At 46.2% G+C, this 27,073-nt stretch overlaps 1 protein-coding gene across 2 annotated transcripts in view; it reads right to left on the bottom strand.

Moving 5' to 3' along the window:
• The window catches only part of GNAS (GNAS complex locus), a 179,179-nt gene extending 157,034 nt beyond the window's left edge, over positions 1-22,145 (bottom strand). The window contains exon 1 of one of the 2 annotated variants that reach the window (XM_053394380.1): positions 21,531-22,145. In XM_053394380.1, coding sequence (XP_053250355.1) covers positions 21,531-21,768 — 238 coding nt within the window. In that variant the 5' untranslated portion in view covers positions 21,769-22,145. The remainder of the gene's footprint in view (positions 1-21,530) is intronic. The other variant, XM_053394381.1, reaches the window with a different exon arrangement.
• Between the last annotated feature and the right edge of the window lie 4,928 nt (positions 22,146-27,073).

Genomic DNA, 27,073 nt, shown 5'->3' with positions numbered 1-27,073 from the left:
GTATCCAAAGCAAGTATCACTGGGCCCACAACCCAAGGGTGAGATACAGTGGTACCTCGGGTTATGAACTTAATTCATTCTGGAGGTCTGTTCTTAACCTGAAACTGTTCTTAACCTGAGGTACCACTTTAGCTAATGGGGCCTCCCGCTGCCACCACACGATTTCTGTTCTCATCCTGAATCAAAGTTTTTAACCCGAGGTACTATTTCTGGGTTAGTGGGGTCTGTAACCTGAAGTGTCTGTCACCTGAAGCGTCTGTAACATGAGGTACCACTGTAGAGAGGAGGAGGGTGGGGACAATACCTGTCTGCCTGTTCTCCGTGAGCCTGCGAGCGCTCTGGGCCGCTACATAGATTGCAACCGCAACAGGTGGGTCAGAATGCCACCACAAACGTCTCTAGCGATGCCTTAACAACAGACATGCAGGGGAAATCTGCAGCCCTGCACTGGACTACAAACCCCATCATCCCTGACCAGCGAATCCCATCAGGGACTGACGGGAGCTGTTGTCCAACAACATCTGGAAGTAGACAGCGCCCCATTTGTACCCTACACTCCAGAGGGGAGCTAGAGGCAGAGTAAACATGCCGCATTGGGGGGGGGATCCCACTTCCATAGGTACACTATAGGTAAAACTAATCTAAGCACCCATTCCCTCTCCCCAGTGACTATGGAAAATGTAGTTCTGTGAAGCACAGCTACAGTGGCACCTCAGGTTACAGACGCTTCAGGTTACAGACTCCACTAGCCCGGAAATAGTACCTCGGGTTAAGAACTTTGCTTCAAGATGAGAACAGAAATCGTGTGGTGGCAGCGGGAGGCCCCATTAGCTAAAGTGGTACCTCAGGTTAAGAACAGTTCCAGGTTAAGAACGGACCTCCGGAACGAATTAAGTACTTAACCACTGTATTTTAGCAGAGCACCTCATCAAGCTATAATTCCCAGGATTCCTTGTGGGAGAATGCATGGCGTTGAAGTGTAAGGCCAATATAATTTTGGTATGTAAATGAAGTGGACGCCTGCCCTGCTTTCCCTGTTCCAGGGATCCTTGGCTGCAGCTGTTAGTTCAGATGCTATTTGATCAATATGCCTAAAGAGATACTTGCAGCAGCACTGCATAGTGGTTAGTGTGTTGGACTAGGGCATGGAAGAGAAGGGTTCAAATCCCTGCTCAGCCACAAAGTTCACTGGGTGACCTTGAGCCAGCCACAGTTTCTGGGCCTAGCCTAACTCATAGGGTTCTTGTAAGGATAAAACGGAGAGGGAGAGAACTATATACACTGGCTTGAACACCTCGGAGGAAAGGAGAAGTCAGACTGCATGCCTTTATCTGCACTGCGTGGCATTCACCCAGAGATCAGCTGACCATAAATCCAAACACTATTTTCACAAGGAAAAGGTTCAATATTTATCGCAGGTTTTAAAAAGAAATATATTAGCATTGTTATTATTACAATCAGAGCAGGACCGCACGCCAACCTTAAAAAGTTTATTTGGCTTTTACAATCGATAATAAAAGTTTTAAAACGGCAGCCGAGGAGGCACTCTGCAAGGAGGCCCAGTGGAAAATTTGATCCTATCTGAGAATAATCCACCAAACAAAACTGACTTGTGTTTTATAGCCACTCAAACAGAAATGAAAAAGGGGATTCTCACAAAATTAACAGAGGAGAGGATTCATTCCCCTAGAAGATGCAAATCCCCTCCAAAAAAAAAATACAGTGGCAAATGATTTGCCACACCCCAGACTGCTTGTCAGCAAGGCAAGGACTAGGAAGAGCATTACCAAAACCAGGATATTCAGGACTGGGAAGAGAAGGTGAAGAGGGAACAGGGTTTAGTGAGGGGGAAGAGGCTGTGACAGAGGGCAGTCCAGACTCAGCGGCTGGAGAGGAGGGGAGCCAGGAGGCGGAGATGAGGCAGAGAAATGAAAACAGCAGAGGAGAGAATGGTTGCAACACAGATGCCGTCTCCGATTGCTTGGGGAAAACACTGGAGAGGAGGGGACTTAGGCTGCTGAGGACTTTCGCTCCTCGCAACTGCCTCATTGGGAAGAGTTGCTGTTTTTGGTTTCTGTGAATACAGAGTTAACTTCATTGACACAGTGGGTTCCCCCCCCACCACCACCACTGACCTACACCTGACTCCGGCTTCTGACACAACATCAAGGTGGCCTTGGTGGGAGGTGAGCTAGACTTGGTCCCTGTGCCAACTGCAGGCTGGCCCAGGTCTGAATTGGGAAAGATGCTTTGAGTGGAGGCCCCTCCTTGAACGGACCTGCTGTACACCCACCTTGTCCAGTCACTGCTGGCCATTAACAACCCAGGAAACTGCCTTAGGCTGGTCTATCTTCTAGCCCAACATTGTCTACACAGTGACCGGCAGCAGCTTTGCACTGTTTCAGGCAGAAATCCTTCTCACCCTTACCTGGAGATGCTGGGGACTGAGCCTGGGACCTTCTACATGCCAAGCAGATGCTCTCCCACTGAGCTACAGCTCTTTCCACTTATTTGGGAGCAGAAGGAGAGACCATGGCAGCTACTATATCTCCCAGAGAGAGGACATCCTAGAGGTGATGGGTCTTCCTTTTTACTGTTCTCCCTTGGTGAAGGAGTGGCAAGCGGCAATGCCAGGAGGCTCCAGGGATGGGCACTGTTATGTACTGAAGTTCTCACACTGGGCCAGCAGGGGGATACTGTAGATAGTTATGCAAATGAAGGATCGAAAGTGACGTTCAGTGATTGGATAGTTTTAGAAAGTTGCTACAGTAACATTGTACTGGAGCTCTATACAAGCAGGCTGACAGAGCCCTTCAGCTCAGTTCTGTTCTGGCCTCTGAATAAACAAGAGCTGTTTGAAGAATCGCTGTGTCGTCTGATATGTTCACCCACAACTTAACAGGCACTGAGCCCCACACTGGGTTGTGAACATTGCCAGGTGCCCAATGATGCCAACTTCTAATGCTGCCCCTGACACAGGCCGCACATCCACCTGTACAATTAAGGCACATTTAAAGTACATGTCTTCCCCCCCCCCCAGCCACCCAAAAAATCCTGTAGTTTACCCTTCACAGAGCTACAATTCCTGGCTACAGAAATTAACAGGCTACAATTCCCAGGATGCTTGGTGCTTTACATGTAAGGTGTGTGCACAGCTACACACACACACACACAGAGAGAGAGAGAGAGAGAGAGAGAGAGAGAGAGAGAGAGAGACGCACACACTCTTTGCTTTGGCTTGCCTTGCAAGGAAACCCATTGCCACCAATTCAGCTCCCTTCATGAACCTCTTTCGCCTCAGGGCTGGCAGTTTGGAAAGCCGTTGCCCCCTCAAAGGCTGGATTTCTCACAGGGTCCTCATTTTGTTAATCACCACCTCCCAGCCAAGTTGACAGGAGGCCTTTCTGGCAACCCCTTTCTGTCTCAGGTCTGTGTTCTTCCGGGAAATGGCACCGTATCCAGAAGACCGAGGAGAACAGACTTGTCTGCGGCGCTGCAGATGTTGCTGGACTACCACCAGCCCTAGTCAACATGTATGGGATGCTAGGAGTTGTTGTTCATTGGGAGTTGTAGTTCAGCCCATGAACTGTGATGATCTCAAGAGCCTTTGGCAAGGGCAAGGGGAGGGAGACATTTTAACGGCTATGCAGAAGACTCGGGTGTGCATCCTTTGACTGAGGCGGAACTGCAACTTCTGTTTGCCCCAAAGTAAACAGAGACTCCTTTTAGGAACTCATCAATGCATTGCTCTTATTCACCCCTCTGCTCTGGTTCACTGCCTTATTCAAAAGGTTGCCCGTAGGGGGAATCCAAGATCTTATGAACTGTCATGATTTGAGAAATGTGTGGCGAATTGATTTGAGACAAGATTTGCATCGCCTTGGGCTACAGTTGTCAAAAATGAACCACCGCAAGGCGGGTTTGTATGGGCTCCAGGAGCAGGGGCAAGGGCAGAGGAATAAGAATGCTTTGTTCCTGGGGAATAATGTCAACCACAAGGGTATCAGTAATACAAACTGAGCACAGTCTGACTTATATATTCTTTTTCCTATAATTTCTTGGCTAGTCAATCATTTATGGATTTTTTCCCCTTCTTCAACACAAGCAGGACATAGCTCAGTCGGTAGAGCATGAGACTCAAATCTCAGGATCAAGGGTTCCAGCCCCACGTTGGGCCAAAGATTCCTGCATTGCAGGGGGTTGGACTAGATGACCCTTGTGATCCCTTCCAACTCTACAATTCTTTGGTGCCATTTTTACACCCCAAAACCAGGACATGTCAGGACTTTTCCTGACGTATGGCAAGCCTAACTCTAGGTCTCACTGCATTTCCCTTTTTTTCTGCCCTTGGCCAGCTCCCCAAATCTGACCCCCCCATTTCATTTAAATCAGACTGTCCAACTGCTAAATAGCTTGCTCCTCTAAGCTTGTGCAACAGAACCCCTCTCCTCCACCCTGGGCACCCACTAAATCTTTCCCCCAACTTTCCAGAGAAGATCTGAGGAGGCCATTGGGCTCATGCAGGAAACAAGGGGAAGTTTTCTTGTGCAAGCCTTTGTCCTTGCATAACAGGCTTGTGGGTGAACTTTATCTTGCCCTCTCGTGGTTATGTGGAGTTCAGTACAGAATTACCTTGGGTTAAGTACTTAATTCGTTCCGGAGGTCCGTTCGTAACCTGAAACTGTTCTTAACCTGAAGCACCACGATTTCTGTTCTCATCCGGAAGCAAAGTTCTTAACCCGAGGTAATATTTCTGGGTTAGCGGAGTCTGTAACCTGAAGCGTATGTAACCCAAGGTACCACTGTACTATTGATTTGCCAGCGCGTCTCTGCATGCACTAACTATGCAATATTTTGGGGGAGCAGTGGAATATTTGCAGTGCACAATAAGGCATATTCTGAATGATTAGGCTGCTGTTCACGGAACAATGCAGCCACTTTATAGCTGCTGTGGAGAAAACGAAAGGAAAAATAATCTGACTCGCCGTATTATTGCCACCACATTGTTATAGACAGAAGCTACCAAATATCACAAGGGAAAATGCCGGATCCCATAGCAGGTTTTACCCAGCTCGTTCAGATCTGCCGTGATTTGCAATCGGGAAGGAATGCAAAAGGCAGCCACCCAGCCTCCTTCCTGAAAATGCAATTCTGGGTTCCAAATAACATGACCTCCTGCTAGAGAGGGAAAAGTTCGCCTGCGAGAAAAGGTTTACTCGGGATTCCTTCCAATGTTTCACAGAGTGAGCTGATTTGGAAGTCTTTGCACATCACCATAATCCACTCCCCAGGAACTTGATGCAGCCAAAGGAGGGGCAGGATTAGGGCGAAGGAGATAAGGAGATGGAAAGTGAACCTAGTAATAGCAATCTATGCCAATCTCCAACAGGAGTCTCTCAATAATGTTGTTGTTGTTGTTGATATACTTCTTTTTTTCTGCCTTTTTTCCAGACTCAACAAGGCTAAAAATAAAATTAAGCCTCCCATGAATAAAACACAGGAAGCTGGGGGGGAAATAGTTTCAAAATAATTCTGCTACAATTGAATGAAAATGCTATTAAAGCAAAGCTATTAAAACCTTGATAGTAAAAGCAGCACAGCACTATTAGAAGCCCTTTCCTTTAAAAATAGTGAGTTCCCAAAAGCAGAATAAAAGTCTTCACCTGCCAGAGGAAGGACAACCAAGAGGGAACCAGTCTAGCCTCTCTAGGAAGGGAGTTCCGAGGTCTGGGAGCAGCCACCAAAAAGGCCCTCTCCTATGTCCCCATCAGATATGCCTGTGACGGTATCGGGACTGAGAGAAGAGGCTCACGCAAAGCAATCAAAGCCTGGGCAGGTTCATATGGGAGAACTGTAGTTTTTGCTTGGTTTGTAGATGGCTGCCCTTGTGTGTCTGCCATGCCTCTCAGTGAACACAGAAAAGAGGTTGTGTGCATATGCACAGACGTGGTTAGGCTGCTAGTTAGATGAGCTAGGTATTTCAAAGTTTTGATGGAATCTTGAAGATCATTCCCTCCATTCCCTGTTGCTCAGTGCAGCATCCGCAATGCTGGATTCAACCACAGGATCCCTGACAGATGGCCCACCAAGATCTGTGTAAATAGCTCCAGCGAAGCAGAACTGGCCACCTCCAGAGGCAGGTTGTTCCACTGTTGAACAACCCTTACCATTAGGAAGTTTGATAAAATTGCATCTTACATAGTTGTTGCTCCACTGGAATTAATGGAAATGTCTTGGCACTGGAGCAGTTCATGGCTAGTCCATCATTAGCTTTTTAGCAACAGGAAAGGAGATCAACCACATAAGTATTATGTAAAGCGATTTTTCTTCCTGCATAAGCACACATTTACTCTGCATGAGAAAGGGAGGATTCAGTTACAAAAAATGACTGAGCATCCCCCAACTATATGCTCCAGTCCCTTTTCTTTTCTGAAACCTAACTCTGCTCAGCAAGGTTTGGGTTCTTGTTGAGCGTCTTCTTAGAGAACTTCCTTGGAAAGACATGGAACTTGGTCCTAGGCATGGAGTCAAAGTAAACATTTAAGACACATGCCCTGTATAATTTTCAGGATGGAGCAGTGTTGAAGTGTACTTAGAGGGCGAAGGCAGGAGAAGTGACTTTTGTGCTGTTGTAACATGGTGCAAAGAGCTAGTCTGCAGACAAGGAAGTTTATATTTCAAATAATATTTTTAACTGCATGCGGCAGAGTACAGAACTTATCAGGTTGCTTTTCTTTCCTAAGCCGACACAGTAGTCGCATGAATTGAGATGTACATGAAACCACTCGCAGAATTTCCCTTTTCCACAAAGCTCTTCTATATTTATCTACTCATAATCTATTTCATTGTTTCTTGGCTTATTTAACATTTTGCAGCTGCCCTTCCCCCAAAGATTCAAGGGCAGCGTGTAGAAAATTATGAAAACAATTAACACAGTGTATAAATACATTGCATTTAAGCAAACAAACAGAGCAAACAGCAAAAATAAAAATAAAAAATTGTGTGTTTCTTAGTGCCTTTTAAAAATTAGGTTTTCTTTATATACACAAACACAAACAAAGTATTGAAATGCTAAAGTAAAAAGAAAATCTGTGTTTCGAAAACTTCCTGTTACGTTTCCCTTTAAACTTTTCTCTCTATATAATAAAAATGTAAGGATATCACCATGCAGCCCCCAGAGGATAATGCCTCATCACAATCCTGGGTTTGCATGAAGTCATGGTGGGCTAGGACAGCAAAAGTGAACACAGGTTACGCAGTAATAGAGGCCATAGCATGGGTGGGACATTGAGAGGTGAAAGGTGGGGGGTTAAAACAATGGTGGAAGTTTGAAGAAAGTGCCTTCACTGTATGAATGTACTATGGAATGTTTGAGGGCTACCCATTCTTGATCTCTCTCATATGAGGCAGCTTAGGAATAGAAAAGGGAAAAACTTGAATCCAGTGAGAATGGAGAGTCACTGACAGGAAAAAGTACCTGTTTTAAACAAGAGCAGAAGTTTAAGTAAAGTGGACTTAGACGGACACTGAGGAAAAAAATTGTGGTTTTAATCCACAGCAGAACCCATTAAAATAGGCTTCAAACATTTTTTTAATTTCAGTTTTGTTGTTGCATATTTCCCAGTCCTGCTACGTGACTCTAACCTGGGTTGACAGATTGTCTACCTCTAGTTTGGCTATTGGGCAAGCAGATGTTAAACCGACAAACTCAGCAGCCATATATTAAACCATTATGGTTGCACAGCAACAAGTAACAACCCAATCCGCTCATTACAATTGTGGGTGGCTCAGGGAGAATATATTTCAGCTGAACAAAGAACAAGGAAGAAATGGCTGGCGGATTGTGCCACACAAATGTTGAGGTAACGCGCAAACCAATAGCTGTGATCCTTGATCCTTGGACTGATCTAGCAGCGCTCTATAAACAAAAAATGCTCTTAAAAAAACCCTTATTCTAAAAGCAGGTTCTGGAATTCACTACTATTATTCTGCCATCCATTGTCCAAACTCAAGGAAGAGTTACCAGCAATATCACATTTATTTTATAATGCAGAATGCTACAGTCTGGCTGAAATATACTCGGAGTAGAGAGTGGATTTCATGCTCTTTATTCAGCTCATAATGGTGAGGAGGACTGGAAGTTCCCCCAGAATGTCTGCTTTATATACATTATTTACACAATGGGCCCCACCTGATTGGCTAATTCCAGGATTCTCCTGTAGGCCAATCAGGTCATGGATTCACTTCCACCTGGAGCTGGATTGGGTGGCTCCTGTGGACCAATCAGACTGCTGCATTCTGGAGCCTATTGTTCTAGGACCAATCAGACTGCTACATTTTGGATCCTATTCAACTCAGTACATAACACTGGCTTTTGGGCGAAGCATCTCTGTATCAACATACTGGCTGCCAGTATGTTGCTGAACTAAATTCAAGGTACTACTGTTAGTGTAGAGAACTAGCCCTAAACAGCCCAGGACCACGTTACCTGAAAGATTGCCTTGCCAGATCTGATTATACAGGAACCAGATCCCTGTGATCATCTCCTGACTGTCTGACAGTTATCGCATAATGATTCAGTTTCTACACAAACGAAGGCGTTTAGTACAAATTAAGGTTTCTGGTGTAATGGAACAAGTACTCTAGAAGACTGTTCTCAGTCTCGCTGAAATCACAGGCACCCACAACTCTGCCGAAAACTTGTCTGTTTCGCCAATCATTTTTAGAGAATTAATTTGTTTCAGTGTTGGGTCATTTGTTCGGTATTTTACAGTTGCATAACTTTACGATGTCTTATGAGTTTGGGTTTTTGTTTTTTTAATGACTTGGCAATTTAGAAATGCTCTTATGAGTAAATAAATGAATAAATAAGGAAGCTACTTTTCTGGGCACTGCCCATCTTTTTTTAAAAAGCTCACAGTACAAAAAGAAATAAGCAATAAACTACAGCATAAACCATGCAAAAATAACAAAACTCATCCAATATCTGCTTCTTTGCATAGGAACTGACCTGGACCCTGCGATCATCATCTGATGCCCTTCTTCGTATGGCTCCCCCATGAGAGGTCCAGAGGGCAGCAAGGCGAGAATAGGCCTTTTCTGTGGCAGCTCTCTATTTGTGGAATGCTTCCTTGCTGTGGGTTAAACCACAGAGCCTAGGGCTTGCCGATCAGAAGGCCGGCGGTTCGAATCCCCGCAATGGGGTAAGCTCCCGTTGCTCGGTCCCTGCTCCTGCCAACCTAGCAGTTGGAAAGCACGTCAAAGTGCAAGTAGATAAATAGGTACCGCTCCGGCAGGAAGGTAAACGGCGTTTCCGTGCGCTGCTCTGGTTCGCCAGAAGCGGCTTAGTCATGCTGGCCACATGACCCAGAAGCTGTACACCAGCTCCCTCGGCCAATAAAGCGAGATGAGCGCCGCAACCCCAGAGTTGGTCATGACTGGACCTATTGGTCAGGGGTCCCTTTACCTTTACCCTCTAGGGAGGCCTGCCTGGCACCTTCATTATATATCTTAAGATGCCGGGCAAAAACTTTATAACCAGGCCTTTGGCTTTTAACTATCTGTGGCCTTTTAGAAGTGGGTGGGTTGTTTTTGAGGGGTCCCCTCCCCTAGTTTTAATACATCTACGTGGGTTTCTTGCTTGTTTGGCTGATTGGTTGTAAATTGTTTTGGGTTGTCTTGGGAAGTGTCGGATTAAATTAAACTCCTCGAATGTTTAAGTTTGACCTTTTGTTGTGCCCTGGTTTTGCTCCCCGTCAACCCTTCCTTAAGGGGTAATGAAGGCTGACCTCTGCGACCTTTGTCTCATGCCTGCCAATATCCTGATGTGGCTAAAGCCAGTTTGTCGATTTCACAGGAAAGATCTAAAATAATGTTTAGCCTAGATCCGCACTATGGGGGCCCTTCAGTCAGTCAGGGAGGGTAGAAAGCGATGTTTCTGATCCCAGGCTTACCTAGTCTTGCAGCTTGTACATAAGAGATGCTATCTCTCTACATGCTAGTACAGTGGTACCTCGGGTTACATACGCTTCAAGTTACATATGCTTCAGGTTACAGACTCCGCTAACCCAGAAATAGTGCTTCAGGTTAAGAATTTTGCTACAATTTACGCTACAACAGCAGCAAGAGTATTATTAGCGAAGTATTGGAAGACCCAAGAACTACCCACACTGGAAGAATGGCAGACTAAGGTAATAGACTACATGGGACTGGCTGAGATGACCGGCAGAATCCGTGACCAAGGGAAAGAGATGGTGGAAGAGGACTGGAAGAAGTTTAAAATCTATCTTAAGAACTGTTGTAAAATTAATGAATGCTAAAATGCTTTGGGTAACGTAAAATAGAATTGCAGCGATTAGCAATTGGATATGAGAAATAAGACTTAAAGAAAATATTATATTGATATTAGGGGATGCTGAAAAGATTGTCAACAGGGATGCAGAAAGGGGAGGTATGGGGAAGTCGCTGAAAGAAGGCTTAAGAAATGAAAGGTCAAGAAATTATACGTGTTTGTATGTTTGTTTGTTTGTCTTGTATTGTGTTGTATTGTCTTATATTATGTGTGGAAAAAACCAATAAAATTTTTTTTTTTTAAAAAAAAGAATTTTGCTTCAGGATGAGAACAGCGTGGCAGAAGCGGGAGGCCCCATTAGCTAAAGTGGTGCTTCAGGTTAAGAACAGTTTCAGGTTAAGTACGGACCTCCGGAATGAATTAAGTACTTAACCTGAGGTACCACTGTAGTCGGAGCCAGTTCAGAAGCTAGAACCACCTTTGATTTAAACTGATGGCAATGCCCATAGCTGTCAACTTTCAGATTTGAAAATAAGGGATCAGCAGCCTCAAAAATAAGGGATCAGCAGCCTCACCTGTCCCGGGGACAGTCTACGGGATATCTAACAATCCGGGATAGCAGCGGGAAGCAGCGGGAAATGGTGCTGGAATAAGGGAATTTCCTGCCTATAAAAGGGAAGGTTGACAGCTATGGCAATATCATGTTCTGTATATCTTGTCAATAAATCAAATCAAAGGTTTAAACAGGGGTCAGCAAACTTTTTCAGCAGGGGGCCGGTCCACTGTGCCTCAGACCTTGTGGGGGGCTGGACTATATTTTGGAAAAAAAATATATGAACGAATTCCTATGCCCCACAAATAACCCTGAGATACATTTTAAATACCGTATTTTTGCCCTATAGGACACACTTTTTCCCCTCCAAAAATGAAGGGGAAATCTGTGTGCGTCCTATGGGGCGAATACAGGCTTTTGCTGAAGCTTGGAGAGCGAGAGGGGTCGGTGCGCACCAACCCCTCTCGCTCTCCAGGCTTCAGGAAGCTATCAGCAAGCCTGGGGAGCCCACGGGAGTTCCCGCAGGGCTCTCTAGGCTGCGGATAGCAGTCTGCCGCCCAGCGCGCAGGGCGCCCTGAAGCACAGCACCCCGCGCGCCAGGCAGACATCCGCAGCCTGGGGAGCCCACGGGAGTTCCCGCGGAGCTCTCTAGGCTGCAGATAGCAGCCTGCTGCATGGAGCGCGGGGTGCGCTGAAGCAGAGCGCCCCGCGCTTCGGGCAGACATCGGCCAGCCCCACAAGCTCGGGCGACAGCGGGGAGGCACAGCGCCGCCATCCCGCTGTTCCTCGACCTGGTTTGGAGGCTGGCACTGGGGAGAAGCGCGCTTCTCCCCAGCGCCAGCCCCAAAAGCTCGGGGAACAGTGGGGAGGCGGAGAGCCGCCATACCGCTGTTCCCCGACCTGGTTTTTTTTGGGGGGAAATAAAGGAATTTTTTCCCCTTTATTTCCCCCCCAAAAAAACTAGGTGCGTCCTATGGGGCGGAGCATCCTATGGGACAAAAAATACGGTAAAAGCACACATTCTACTCATGTAAAAACACCAGGCAGCCCCCGCCAAATAACCCAGACATGCATTTTAAATAAAAGGACACATTCTACTCATGTAAAAGCACGCTGATTCCTGGACCGTCCTTGGGCTGGATTTAAAAGGCGATTGGGCCAGATCCAGCCCCCGGGCCTTAGTTTGCCTACCCATGGTTTAAAGCAGAGCTGGTGCAGTTTGATTCAAGAGGAATCTGAACCTGCCTCTAGTCTTTTAGCTGAGTTATGGTGAGTAGTGGCAGCTTACAATCTATTCTTCTGTGGGTTTTCTACTGTGGCTATTCTACTGTGGGTTTAATCCTACTGTGGGTTTAATCCTAAAGGTAAGACACTGAGAGGCCCAGCCAAATTGGGCTTCCTAATGACCCCCGTGGGGGTGGCCAAGGTACAGAGCGGGGCAAGAGCTCTCTTAAGGAACTCCAGGTCCGTGTCCGAAATCTAAATGGCAAATTAATCAACCCCACCCATGTTGCTTTTATTCCAAAAAATAAATTTAAAGGTTGCATTCCCCCCCCCCCAAGTACAGGAACAGAGAAAGGCAGCTTATATCGACTCAACTGGCCCATCTAGCTCAGCACTGTCTTCACTGACAAGCAGTTGCACTCCAGGGTTTCAATTAATAATAATAATAATAATAATAATAATAATAATAATAATAATAATTATTTCAGATGAGTGGGGCATTCCCAGCCCTATCTGGAGATGGCAGGGATTGAACCTGTGACCTTGTGCACATGAGAAGCAGATGCTCTGCCACTGAGCTATTGGCCATTCAAATGGTAGAACTATGCAAATACCCTTTGTGGCACATCTTACGTTAGACAGAGTCGTAGAGTCCTATTCTGAGCTTTCCCAGCTTTGAGAAAAAGGCTCTAAGACCCTGTCAGCCAGATGGGTGGGGTATAAATAATAAATTATTATTATATTATTATTACTGTCAGACGGGCTCCTCTTTACCTGCCTTTGGGAGGGCAGAGAGAGGACTGGGTGAATATCAAATTTTGGCCTTGCACAGGGCATCATAGTACCCAAGTCTGTCACTGGTGATGGGATCTGGAGTCCAGGCCACAGGCTCCCCGCCCCTGTTTAGGAAGCTTAAGCATTTTTGTGCAAACTAATCTATTCTAATTGCCCTATTTTTGTCCCATCTCTACTAAATGCTCCTCGTTTGGCAGAGCAAACACACAATTGCCTGCAATGCTCCAAATTTAGAACACGCCGACTCACCGTAGACGTATATAATGACCTTGCTTTTCATTTCTGATCCATTTCCTCATAGTTCTCAGCTCTTCTTTGGACAGACGAGGCAGGATTGTGGATCCCAAACTCATTGGCAATAAAAAGGACTGCTAGGAACCTACATTACAAATCTTTTTTTTTTAAAGTGGTTTCATAAGTGCAAGAAAGAAGTGTTGTGAAAGTTGCTCCTTCCCTGAACCACCAGGAGACCCCAATCATAGTGAAGTGGGAAGGAGGGCAACCTGCAACACTGAGAAACTGTGTGGGCAAGGGTGGCAGCAATGTGGCAAAGCAGCTGCCTTGCAAGCCGGAAGTGTCAGGCTCAAGCCAGGTGAGACTGGGAGGCAGCCATGCGGGAAATACCAGAGGGCCATTGCTACTCAGTGTAGACAGCGCTGAACTACACAGAAAACAATGGTCTGAGTCAGAATAAGAGTTCCTATATTCCAATGTAACCTTGATGGCAGAAATTGAGGCGGAATTAAAGAACCTTTTAATGAGGGTAAAAGAGGAGAGCGCAAAATATGGTCTGAAGCTCAACATCAAAAAAACGAAGATCATGGCCACTGGTCCCATCACCTCCTGGCAAATAGAAGGGGAAGAAATGGAGGCAGTGAGAGATTTTTCTTTCTTGGGCTCCATGATCACTGCAGATGGTGACAGCAGCCACGAAATTAAAAGACGCCTGCTTCTTGGGAAAAAGGCAATGACAAACCTAGACAGCATCTTAAAAAGCAGAGACATCACCTTGCCGACAAATGTCCGTATCGTTAAAGCCATGGTTTTCCCAGTGGTGATGTATGGAAGTGAGAGCTGGACCATAAAGAAGGCTGCTCGACGAAAAATTGATGCTTTTGAATTATGGTGCTGGAGGAGACTCTTGAGAGTCCCATGGACTGCAAGAAGATCAAACGTATCCATTCTTAAGGAAATCAGCCCTGAGTGCTCACTGGAAGGACAGATTGTGAAGCTGAGGCTCCAATACTTTGGCCACCTCATGAGAAGAGAAGACTCCCTGGAAAAGACCCTGATGTTGGGAAAGATGGAGGGCACAAGGAGAAGGGGACGACAGAGGACGAGATGGTTGGACAGTGTTCTCGAAGCTACCAGCATGAGTTTGACCAAACTGTGGGAGGCAGTAGAAGACAGGAGGGCCTGGCGTGCTCTGGTCCATGGGGTCACGAAGAGTCGGACACAACTAAATGACTAAACAACAACAATGTTCCTATGTTTCCACACAGAGGCTGATCTTGATTTGCCTTGTGTGGATTCTTATTCCAATTGTTCTCTATTGACTGGGGTTTCTTACATTAACTACTTGAGTCATTACTTATGCACCTGGATCCACCCTTGGAACACTGATGAAAGGTGGGCTCCTTATTTAAGTGACTGATGTGTGTTGTGTGTGGTTGTGTGTGTGTACAGTCATACCTTGGATCCCAAACGCCTTGGCACTTGGACGTTTTGGCTCCCGAATGCTGCAAACCTGGAATTGAGTGTTTCAGTTTGCAAACGTTCTTTGGAACCCAAACGTCCAACAGGGCTTCCTTGGCTTCCGATTGGCTGCAGGAGCTTCCTGCAGCCAATCAGAAGCCGCACTTTGGTTTCCGAATGTTTTGGAAGTCGAACCGACTTCCGGAACGGATTCCATTTGACTTCCAAGGTATGACTGTACTATGATTTCGGTGGAAAGGAAAGGAAAATAAAGACATATTTTCCGCTCAGTAAAACACAGGGAGCTATTGCTCTGGGTGAGCACACTCTGATTGCAATGACTTAGGGTTCACCCACACTTTCCTTTGATCCATATTCATTGAAATCTGTATCGATCTCTTATCCCAGGTCTGAAAACTCTTCTTTTTCTTTTTGCTCTGCTTCTTGCTCCAGTGAAAACCCAATATTAACTGCCGAATCAGGTTTTAAAAGAACCAGGGGAAACCCAAAGGGAGTCCCTAAACCTCTCCCAAAATAGCTCCTGTATGGCATTCCTTGTATTTTCCCCCAGACCTGTGTTGTCTGCTCTCACGTCTTCGCCTTCTTTTTTTTCTTTGCCTACCCCTCAAGGATCATTTTGCAGTTTTCTTTTCAACTTCTGAGCAGTGCACGTCCGGTTCTCAGAAGGAAGGATTCTTAAATCAATACACTGAACTGGCATTCTAATCTGAGAAAGCACAGAACTGGCATTGACCCTAAACCCGGGGGAAGAAAGCTATGAGCTCAGTTAGTACAGTACAGCATGAGATTCGTAATCTCAGAGTTGTGGCTCTGAGCCCAACACTGGGCAAAAGATTCCTGCACTTCAGGGGGTTGGACTAGATGACCCTCTTGTTTCCTTCCAATTCTACGATTCCCTCTGGATGTCTTTGGACCCCAGCTCTCATCACCCCTGACCTGTGGCCACTGATTTTCAGCATGCTTTCCAAAGTCACTCCCTAAATGACCCGAGACAGCTGATTACCTTGAAGCAATCTGATGATGCTGATAAGACACAAGAGCCACTTATTTCTTTTTAATTAGCTATGTGGATCCCACAGAGCAGGGGATTGCCAGATGGAGCAAAGAAGAAGAAGAAGAAGAAACCGAGGAAGAATTTCAAACCACAGACGGGTTTAAGTAAATAGAAACGAATTGTTTCAAAAAAGCTCCAAATGTAAACCACATTCCCATCCTGCAACTCAGACCCCTCAGAGTTCCTTACAAGTTAGCTTCTTAAGTCGATTACAGAATTCAGTCCACAGATGTGGCTTTTTAAGCAGGGAGAGAATAACATGGAAGGAGCAGGAAGGAGCATGCATGAACTGGGCTGATAACACATGACTAATCCATTCCTAAAACGCATCTACATGAAAGTTAAGGGCCATTCTTCATGCTGGTGGCACTGAACCAGGATATTACTGAAGAAGCAGCCCTGGCTGAACGCACTGAAACTATTGGACAAGATGTGTCTGAATCATAAGAACATGAAAACAGAGCCCTGCTGGGTCAGACAGATGACCCGTCTAGTCCAGCATTCTCACACATACTGGCAAATCAGGGAAAGCTACAAGCTGCATTTGATGGATCGCTCAAATGAGTTGATCTGTGCTACATAAACACAAGCCCACACATTCTTCTGCTTTTTATTACAGCAGAAAACACAGTGAGGCGTAATTTCAACATGCTTGGTCTCCTCCTGGTTTGGCTTCCCCTTTTCTGTACTTCCCTTTCGGATCTTTCCCTCGAAGCTAGATTAATCCAAATAATGCTTAGCATTTAGAATGACATTTTCCCGAGTTCTCAGAACACTTCACCAAACATTATCTCAGCAACCTTTTACGGCAGCTTTACAACGTGGGACGCTGCTGTGGCCCCCACATGGCAGAAGTGGGAGGGGTGCTCTGAGGCTGAGGGAAGTTGCTTGCCATTTATAGAGAGTTCCTGCCTGAGGTACAAACTACGGCTTTCCTGACTCAATGTCTGCACTCAACCTCAATACCAGTTCCTCTTCCGGGCATATTAATGGCTTTATCAAAGAGTCACTCCACAAGGGGTACATTCAGATGTGGGAAATACTGAATTAGATTTCCTGGTTACAATGCTAGTGTTACCATCCTGTTTGCTAACATTTCTTTCATATTGCAGTACCTGTTGCATTATGGAGCTGTGGATTTTTTTACCAATATTACCAGCGTGTCACACTAAATTCCATTCACACCAGTGGCCAATGATGAACATCACTGGGCAGCATCGCTACTTTCCCACTCTTTCTGCACATGCATGCTTCTGATCCCTCATGAAAACAGCAAGGAAAAAATTGTATACCACCCCAAATTTCATCAATCAGCCCTGAGTGCTCCCTGGAAGGACAGATCCTGAAGCTGAGGCTCCAAGACTTTGGCCACCTCATGAGAAGAGAAAACTCCCTGGAAAAGACCCTGATGTTGGGAAAGATGGAGGGCACAAGGAGAAGGGGACGACAGAGGACGAGATGGTTGGACAGTGTTCTTGAAGCTACAAACATGAGTCTGACCAAACTGCGGGAGGCAGTGGAAGACAGGAGTGCCTGGAGTGCTCTGGTCCATGGGGTCATGAAGAGTCGGACACGACTAAAGAACAACAACAACAAATATTGTGATATTTTCTGTGAACCGCCCTGAGACCTCCGGGTATAGGATGGTATATAAATTCAATAAATAAAGAAGAAGAAGAAATAATAATAATAAAATAGCAAGACTGTTAGCCGCTGCAAGTTAAGCAGGCTACTCAAACCGTGTTGCCTGGACTACAGGCTTCAACAGTTCCTATTGCAGAGACAGAGGAGAAGTTGCCTTGCATGGAGCAGAGGTTGATGGCTAGAGGAAAACTAGAGCAGGAGAAACCTGAAATGTGTATGGCCAACAGGGTTTGGTTGGCAAAATAAGAGAAGTGAGAAAGGACAGAGGAGTGAGACAGTCATAATGCTCTGTCCCGAGGAAGGGAGGACAAGGACAACGTCTCCTGCGTTTCACTGTGGCCTGCAAGTGGAAAGCCGCAGCCGAGTCTGGGGTTTCTGGAAAGAGTTTGGAATCATAGTGCTTTAAATATATGGGGTGAATGTGGCCCTTAACACCCTTGTTTTATAGAGCTTTCTGGAAGGGCCAGTGGCAGCCCACGGCAAAACAGCCAGTTGCAACCAAGAAGCAAAGAATGTTCCACGGGGTCTGCGTCGGCGCTGTGATGCACAGCAGAGGTTCTAGCAAAACTTTAAGTAGCTGTAAGGTTCCTCAGACGGGACAACCGTGCGGGGTAATTCAAAAGTGGGAAGGCAATCTTCTGGTGTCAGTGGTGAGCAGAGCCAGAGGCAAAGCTAAATGAAGAAACATATGCAATATTTCATTTGCATAGAAGGCTAGTCTGCTCTTTTCCTCCATCCAGGCATGCAAAGACAAATTCCAGCCGGGCAAAAGCACTACTCAGCTGGTAGGGTAAAAGGTAAAGGGACCCCAGACCATTAGGTCCAGTTGTGGCCGACTCTGGGGTTGTGGCGCTCATCTCGCTTTACTCGCCGAGGGAGCCGGCGTACAGCTTCCGGGTCATGTGGCCAGCATAACTAAGCCACTTCTGGCGAACCAGAGCAGCGCACGGAAATGCCGTTTACCTTCCCGCCGGAGCGGTACCTATTGACTACTTGCACTTTGACATGCTTTCAAACTGCTAGGTTGGCAGGAGCAGGGACTGAGCAACAGGAGCTCACCCCATCGCGGAGATTCGAACTGCCGATCTTCTGATTGGCGAGTCCTAGGCTCAGTGGTTTAACCCACTGCCACCCGTGCCACCCGCGTCCCTAGCTGGTAGGGTATGAGTCTCTTAATCTCAGGGTTGTGGGTTAGAACCCCACAACCTCTTCACACGTCCTAATCAACACACTTCCTAATCGAGAGGAGGACACCATCTTCCTTTGCCACGTTCCCAGTAACTCTTTTGATTCAGAAGCAGGCATGCCAAATAAGCATAACTTTACCAATCAAAACCTGAATGGAAGAAATACACCTTGTTCCATGAAGCTAGGGACAGGCCTCTGGAATTTATTGGACAACCGTTCCCATCACCCTAGCTACCAAGGCCAATGATGCGCACAGCGCACAGCACACAGAACACAATTCACAATCCCATCTATTTTCCTTTTTAGCATCTCAAAATACATTATCTTGATTTTTAATCTTATTTTTTTGCCAAGACAGCCTTAAGCTCGCAATATTTTTAGCCGCTATCCTAAATCAGCTGATACCTTGTGGCAGTCATCCCCGCCACATTCCAGACAGGGCATCATAAAACGAACCTGTGCCCCCAGGCCTCAGCCACCATCACGACTCCATGAGCTCCGGCTTCCCCCCAATATGTAAACAGCCTATCGGCGAAAGGAGGATCCCTGGCAAGAACAGATTTAGGGGCACACGGGGGAGAAGAGGGGAGGACATTCTACTGCACAAATGGAAATCCATTCAATGATAGGATCAGCGTTAGAAATTAGCCAGGCGCCAGGCGCATTTTGCGACCGGCGTGGGTCCAATTGTGACCACATGGAGATCTCTGGAAGCCAGGTTGGTGACTGACATCTCCACCTGGCTGGCCCCAAGCAGGTAAGCGGAAGCGCTTATTTATCGCATTTCTATTCCACTTCTTTCTCCAAGGAGTACATGGTTCATCCCCCCATCCTCGGTTAATCCCTACAACAACCCTGTGAGGTAGGTTAAGAGGTTGTGGCTAGTCAGACACTCTATCCACTACACCGCACTGGCTTCCTAGAGTACTTTAGCTATGGGGCAGCTACGTATATCTGTCTTTTCAGTGCCAGGTAAAGACCTTCCTCTTCTCCTAATCCTTGGATGGTTAATTTGTATGTTCTGCTGAGAATTTTACTGGTTTGCTTTTATATAGTTGGAGAGAGACACAGCATGGTGTAGTGGTTAGAGACACGGGCACAGGAGAGCAGAGTTCAAACCCCACTCAGCCGTGAAGCTCACTGGGTGACCTTGGGCCAGTCACCTTCTCTCAGCCTAACCTACCTTTCAGGGTTGCTGTGAGAACAGGAAAGGGAAGAATCATGTATGCAACCCATATTTGGGGAAAGACTGAATTAGACCCACTTACTAATATACTAATAGGGACGCGGGTGGCTCTGTGGGTTAAACCACAGAGCCTAGGACTTGCCGATCAGAAGGTTGGCGGCTCGAATCCCCGTGACGGGGTGAGCTCCCGTTGCTCTGTCCCTGCTCCTGCCAACCTAGCAGTTCGAAAGCACGTCAAGTGCAAGTAGATAAATAGGTACTGCTTCGGCGGGAAGGTAAACGGCGTTTCCGTGCGCTGCTCTGGTTCGCCAGAAGCGGCTTAGTCATGCTGGCCACATGACCCGGAAGCTGTACACCGGCTCCCTTGGCCAATAAAGCGAGATGAGCGCCGCAACCCCAGAGTCGGTCAAGACTGGACCTAATGGTCAGGGGTCCCTTTACCCTTTACCTTACTAATATAGTTTATAGTAGGGATGAAAATGAATGCAATGCACAGACTTCAGCAATGTGGATTTGGGGCAGCGATCCTTAATGTGGTTGCAATATGTACACAGAAATGCCCCGATTTTCATCACAGGGCCCGCGATTCTGGTTGTGAATATTACAACGTCACTCCTGTTCTAAACGGCACTCTCTTATTCTGGAAACCCCCAGAACTAAACCTGTATCTTAAAAAAATAATAATTGCAGCTTCCTCCCACTTATCAAACCACACCAACCGTGAATCAGCCTTTGTTTCTGTCTGGGAAATAATGAAAGCGATTAAGCTTAATTCCCCTTCTTGTAGGCAACTGTTGTGGTTCAGAACACATTAAATACTAAATGTAAAATTAGTACAAAGTGCTTTATAATATTCCACCCGCCTTATCCTTTGTCTCAACAACGATATCATATCCTGAGTTGTAGACGCCACAGCTTCACCCCCAGCCACAGGAACCTACTAATACAAGTTTGTGGCATCTGTGGATTTAACAACAACAACAACAACAACAACAACAACCATATAGACACACCACCACCCCCGTGCTCTGATTTGCCGGCACACCTAACTAGAGCATGTTTCTCATGCAAACACTCAAAACTCTTCTTTCTTTCCTTTTTTGCAAAAGGAGGGTCAATAGGAAAGTGTTTCTTGGCTCTCAGTTTAAGCCCATTACAGAAAAAGAGGGAGAAAACTCAGGTTTTTAAAAGCAGCAACAACTACAGTTATCCTCGCATATCTGTCATCATCCGGCTGCGTTGCTAAATCCAGCTTTTAAAATATATATATGCAGATATTACTAATCATTTGAAGACACGGGGGCGGGGGGAGGAATAACCATGTTGCAACAGCGGACCATCTGGCTCCAAACTTTCAGCCACAAGGAGAAGACAGCTCCTTCGGGATCTATGCATTGATCTTGAGGTTGAGGGGGTTTCTTTGAGGGTGGGGGTTTAAAGACTAGCAGCAGCACTAACTCCACGTCGACCACAACAAACGACAATAGCAACAACAGCAACCCAAAGGACTTTTTGCACAAAACCTCCAAGCCAGAACTTTTCTGCCAAACGGCGCCGAAGGGGTGGCTGGGGGAGGCGGGGAGGAACCCAAACACAACAGATTAGGAGTGTGAAACCCAAATAGAGACCGTAGAGGGAGCTTGCTGCCGCCGCTTATGAACACAGCCTTTCAAAGCTCGGACACGCCAAGCGAGGGAACAAGACGCCGATTCTCTTGCAAAAAAACAGAAAGCAGGCAAGCGGCTTGCTGCTGGCAGACACCACATTTGCAGCCTTGCAGGGGAAAATAAAAAAATCTCGCCCACCGCGCCCCGCAGACAGACAGACAGACACACAGACCCAGGCACGTTGGCACCCTAAGCCCCCCCCCCGAACTTACCCAACAAAAGCAGCCGGTGCGTCTGCTTGTATTGCCTCTTCTCGGCTTTGAGCGACTTGTCGATGCTTTTGCTCCTCTTGAGGTCCGCTTTCTCTTTGGCCTTGATGTCCTGCTTCAGCTTGACCGCTATCGCCGCCGGACACTCGCCGCCGCGGTCCACCACCTCCACTTCCACGTTGCCGTAGGAGGGGATGGGCAGGTGGTCCCCGCCGGGCCGGAGGCTGTAGCACATCCCCATGCTGCTGGAGGACGGGGTGGGACCCGGGAGACCCCCGGACAGGACACGATGCGCGGTGCGCGCGCCCCGAGCCGAGCCGAGGGATGGGACTGGAAGGGGGGGGCGTGGGAGGCTGGGTTAGTTCTCTCCCCTCCTCCTCCTCCTCACTTTCTCGCTCCTACGGTGTTTTTCTTTAAAAAGACCCAGGCAAACTCTGGGTGGGCTTCCCTCCGGGGGAATCCTGCGCTCCCCTTTCCCGGGGTGGCTTTTAAGGTGGAACCGTCTCGTCGGAACTCAAGGGCGCATTTTCTCCTGCTACTCCGGGTTCATCTTTTGCCCTCTTCCAGTAATTACACGTGACTGAGACGCGTTTACCGTAATCTCCAGAAAACCCGAAGGCGCGGAAGTCACTTCCTTCTGCCCCGACACTTGTCTTTTGGTTGGCTCGCTTCGGGACTCTCCAGCTCCTCCTCCTCCTCCTCCTTGGGGCCGCTAGCGCAATTTCTTCATCTTTTCCTTCCCCGGTCAATTGCACAAACGACACTGTTGCTGCTGCTGCTTTGAAATAGGGGAGGAAAAGGGTTTAAATTTATTTTTTTAAAGCAACCCCAAGGAAGGATGGAATAATTTGGCCGCGCCGGTAGGTTCCTTTGGTTCCAGCGACGGAGTCCCGTTTAAATCAATGGGATTTCGGGGCGGGGGCGGGGAATCGCTTTGGCAGGATTAAGCGAGAGTACGGGAGGTGGTTGTCACCGATGGAAGCGAAGGCTCAGAAAAAACTCAATATGGAGGCCAAATGGCCGAAATATTGGGAAATTTTGGAACAACTGGGAGACAAACTGAAATTGCAGAGTTATGAAAAACTAAAAAATAAAGTGCGAGATTGGCTTCATTATTATCAAATAATGGAGGCATACAATTTGGACAAAAAAAATGGATTCCAGGTGGAAAAATCAAAATTGGAAACAGAACTGTTAGATCCCAAAATTAAGACTTTGTCAAGGATGTATAACTTGCTGTTGAAATGGAATACGCAGGATGAAACGGTGAAATCTGCTATGATTAAGTGGGCACAAGATGTTGGACATAACATTATGATGGCTGACTGGGAACAGTTATGGACCACAGGTATGAAGTTTACGGCATGTAATGCCTTAAGAGAGAATATTATGAAAATGATATACAGGTGGTACATGACACCAGTCAAGCTTGCAAAAATCTATCATCTGCCTGATAAGTGTTGGAAATGTAAAGAAACTGAAGATACATTCTTTCACCTTTGGTGGACGTGCCCAAGGATTAAGGCTTTCTGGGAGATGATATATAATGAAATGAAAAAGGTATTTAAATATACCTTCTTGAAGAAACCAGAGGCCTTCATCCTGGGCATCGTAGGCCAATTGGTGCCAAAGAAGGATAGAACTTTCTTTATGTATGCCACGACAGCAGCAAGAATACTTATTGCAAAGTATTGGAAGACACAAGATCTACCCACCCTGGAAGAATGGCAGATGAAGGTTATGGACTATATGGAACTGGCAGAAATGACCGGCAGAATCCGAGACCAGGGAGAAGAGTCGGTGGAAGAAGATTGGAAGAAATTTAAAGACTATCTACAGAAATATTGTAAAATTAATGAATGTTAGAATGATGTTGGATAAAAAGTTAAGTGGTTCTTAGCTATAACGATATAAGGAATATGAAAAAATGGATTATTAACAGGTAAAAATTTAAGGTTACAATATTTTAAGATTAAAGACTAGGATAAACAAAGAGGGAAAGGATTTGCTGAACTAATAAATTGAATTGGAATACAAAAAAGGGAGGTGTGAGGAGGTCCGGGAAACAAGCAAATGAAAGATAAGTGATGGAAAGATGGAATTGTTTTTTAACTATTTTTATTTTGTATTTTTCTTTTCTCTTTTTTTCATTTTGTAAAATTTTAATAAATATCTTTTTAAAAAAAGAGAGAGATTACGGGACACACTTAACACAACATCCCGTTCCCACAAAATCTCCCCCCCCCTTCCCCAGTTAGTGACACACCCATGGCCAGGGAAAGATTAGGACCTGCAGAGGCCCCGAGCGCTGGAAAGATGATGGTGCCCACCCATATGAAATTCAGAATTTAAAGCAATACTAAAGCGTAACATAATTTTAAAAAAAAATTAAATAAGACATGCATTTCTTGCGGTATATGACACAATCTGGGTTGTTGTTTTTTGCATTGCTTCCATCTGCATTAGTAGGACGCCCCCTGGTTGGGTGGGGAGAAGTAATAAAAATAGAACAGAAAAATGGGGAAGACTGTGGAGTGTAAGGAAGTCTAAGAAAGTTCTGATTTTTCCCATGACGATTACTTCAATGCTATATATATATATAATTGTTTCAAAATAAAATTCGCGTTTGCAGAGGGGGGGTGTGTGTGTGTGTGTCCCTGCTTTGCTGGTGCCCTAAACACTTGCTTGGTCTGCCTGTTGGGCGAGGTACTATTTATTTATCCAAAATCCACAGTGGGGAGATTCCTTCTAATGAGGAACTAGTGAGCCTTGGAGTCCTTCAGCTGTGCTTGGATTCCCAGCTCCCATCAGCCCAGGCCAGCATGCCTAATGGTCAAGGGTGCTGGGAACTGTAGTCCAGCAGTATTGGAAGGGCCACGGGGTCCCCTCCCCCCTCTGCGTTATTGGGGTACTGCCTCTAGGGCAGTATTTTGAGGGAGGGATTCGATAAAATTGGATTAAAGTGCTCTGTCGCCCCCTAGTGCAAAAAACAACAACCATTTTTCAAAAGAAACAAGATTTTTGCAGTTTGGAAAGTGATGGGGGGAAATCATTGAAAATGTGGACTGAACAGATGAGTAGTGGGACAATGCACAAACACAAACATATTCTGATGGATACTCATTGTCACACAACCTCCCTGCAAACAAATCAGTACAAAATGTTCAGTAATGACTGGCTGTAGTCTAACCTCTGCATAAGATTTGTGTAAACAAATCAGGATTAATCCTCAATGATAGGTTGTCTGGAGGAGCCGGAGGCCTAAGCAAAACGTCACAAAATAGTGAGCTGAAGTCCTCCTGAACTCTTCGTCAAACTAGGGCTATGAAAGACAACAAGATTGCTTCCCTTGCATTACATTACATTTCATGTCACTTTTTTGTTGGGATGTGTATAGATGCTAGGAGAGGATATATTTATTAGATATTATCCTTCCTTCCTCATGTTTGTGAGTTCAGCAAAGTGCCATCCCTTTGCAGCTTAAAAGGGAAGCTTAGATAGGCTAGTTTTAGCCTTTTAATTAATCCAGGATGCTTTAAGGGAGACTGGGTTTTCCTGTTACGTCCCCCTTTTCTCTCCTTTAAAACAACGATCACAGAAATGGTCTTGTGAAAGGTAAACATAGCATTTACTCACTCAGAATACTTGTTGCAGAGTAACAGATGCAGCAGCTTTGTTCAGACAGACTTAAAATGGCCACTCAGTTACAAAGACATACCTAAGTCTAGCTTAAAATCTGATCTCCATGCTCAGACTAAGCAGATGTCCTCACATTGCTGGCAGAGCAGAAAGAGGTGGAAAGACTACGAAGGTGTCCCCAGGCAGGTAGGAGAATGTATAGCTACTCAGGGCACATTGGCAGCGTCTAGCAAGCTTACAGGAAAACTCTGTGACCTTCAGCTCCTATCATGTGCCTATGTTGGTTTCACTGCACTTTTAATATCCCACCTTTTTGAATTGCCCTGGCTCCTGCTCAATGAAGAACTCAAACTCAGGTTACGGTTTCCACCAAAACCTTTACTGCTCAGATTGGTGCAATGCACAGGCAAAACGTTGGTCAAAGACACAGCTGGTGCTACAAGCAAAGATGCAGTTGACCCAACAATGACACACCCCTTGCAACCCCTGGGCAGAACTCAGCCCAGCAAACGGTCCCGATCCTTACTTAGACTGAGCAAGCAACCTACCACTTTTCTATGGTGTCTCATAGGATCATAGAATCATAGAATCATAGAGTTGGAATAGACCACAAGGGCCATCGAGTCCAACCCCCTGCCAAGCAGGAAACACCATCAGAGCACTCCTGACATATGGTTGTCAAGCCTCTGCTTAAAGACCCCCAAAGAAGGAGACTCCACCACACTCCTTGGCAGCAAATTCCACTGTCGAACAGCTCTTACTGTCAGGAAGTTCTTCCTAATGTTTAGGTGGAATCTTCTTTCTTGTAGTTTGGATCCATTGCTCCGTGTCCGCTTCTCTGGAGCAGCAGAAAACAACCTTTCTCCCTCCTCTATGTGACATCCTTTTATATATTTGAACATGGCTATCATATCACCCCTTAGCCTCCTCTTCTCCAGGCTAAACATGCCCAGCTCCCTTAGCCGTTCCTCATAAGGCATCGTTTCCAGGCCTTTGACCATTTTGGTTGCCCTCCTCTGGACACGTTCCAGTTTGTCAGTGTCCTTCTTGAACTGTGGTCATGTCTGTTGACGCCTGCACTGGTGTCTCCCGGGCCTGGGTGACAGAGGAGTCATTACTGCCTTCTCAGGGGCCAATGGGGCAGGCAGAGTAACAGCACACACCTGGAAAGGCGGAACAGGACATGTTTTTTACCAATTCCTATTGGGAGATGCTGGGGATTGAACTGGAGATTGTCTTCCTGAAAAGCAGATGTCCTGCCATTGAGCTTATGACCTTTTCTCTGACAATTTGGATGGTAGTGGTTATAATAATAATAATAATAATAATAATAATAATAATAATAATAATAATTTATTATTTATACCCCGCCCATCTGGCTGAGTTTCCCCAGCCACTCTGGGCGGCTCCCAATCAGTGTTAAAAACAGTACAGCGTTACATATTAAAAACTTCCCTGAACAGGGCTGCCTTAAGATGTCTTCTGAATGTCAGGTAATTATTTATCTCTTTGACATCTGATGGGAGGGCGTTCCACAGGGCGGGCGCCACTACCGAGAAGGCCCTCTGTCTGGTTCCCTGTAGCCTCACTTCTCGCAATGAGGGAACCGCCAGAAGGCCCTCGGCGCTGGATCTCAGTGTCCGGGCTGAACGATGGGGGTGGAGACGCTCCTTCAGGTATACAGGACCGAGGCCGTTTAGGGCTTTAAAGGTCAGCACCAACACTTTGAATCGTGCTCGGAAACGTACTGGGAGCCAATGCAGATCTCTCAGAACCGGTGTTATGTGGTCCCGGTGGCCACTCCGAGTCACCAGTCTAGCTGCCGCATTCTGGATTAATTGCAGTTTCCGGGTCACCTTCAAAGGTAGCCCCACGTAGAGCGCGTTGCAGTAGTCCAAGCGTGAGAT

Source organism: Podarcis raffonei, chromosome 6 (genome assembly GCF_027172205.1).
Source record: "Podarcis raffonei isolate rPodRaf1 chromosome 6, rPodRaf1.pri, whole genome shotgun sequence".
Taxonomy (NCBI): Eukaryota; Metazoa; Chordata; class Lepidosauria; order Squamata; family Lacertidae; genus Podarcis; species Podarcis raffonei.
This window is presented reverse-complemented; position numbering and strand designations above follow the sequence as displayed.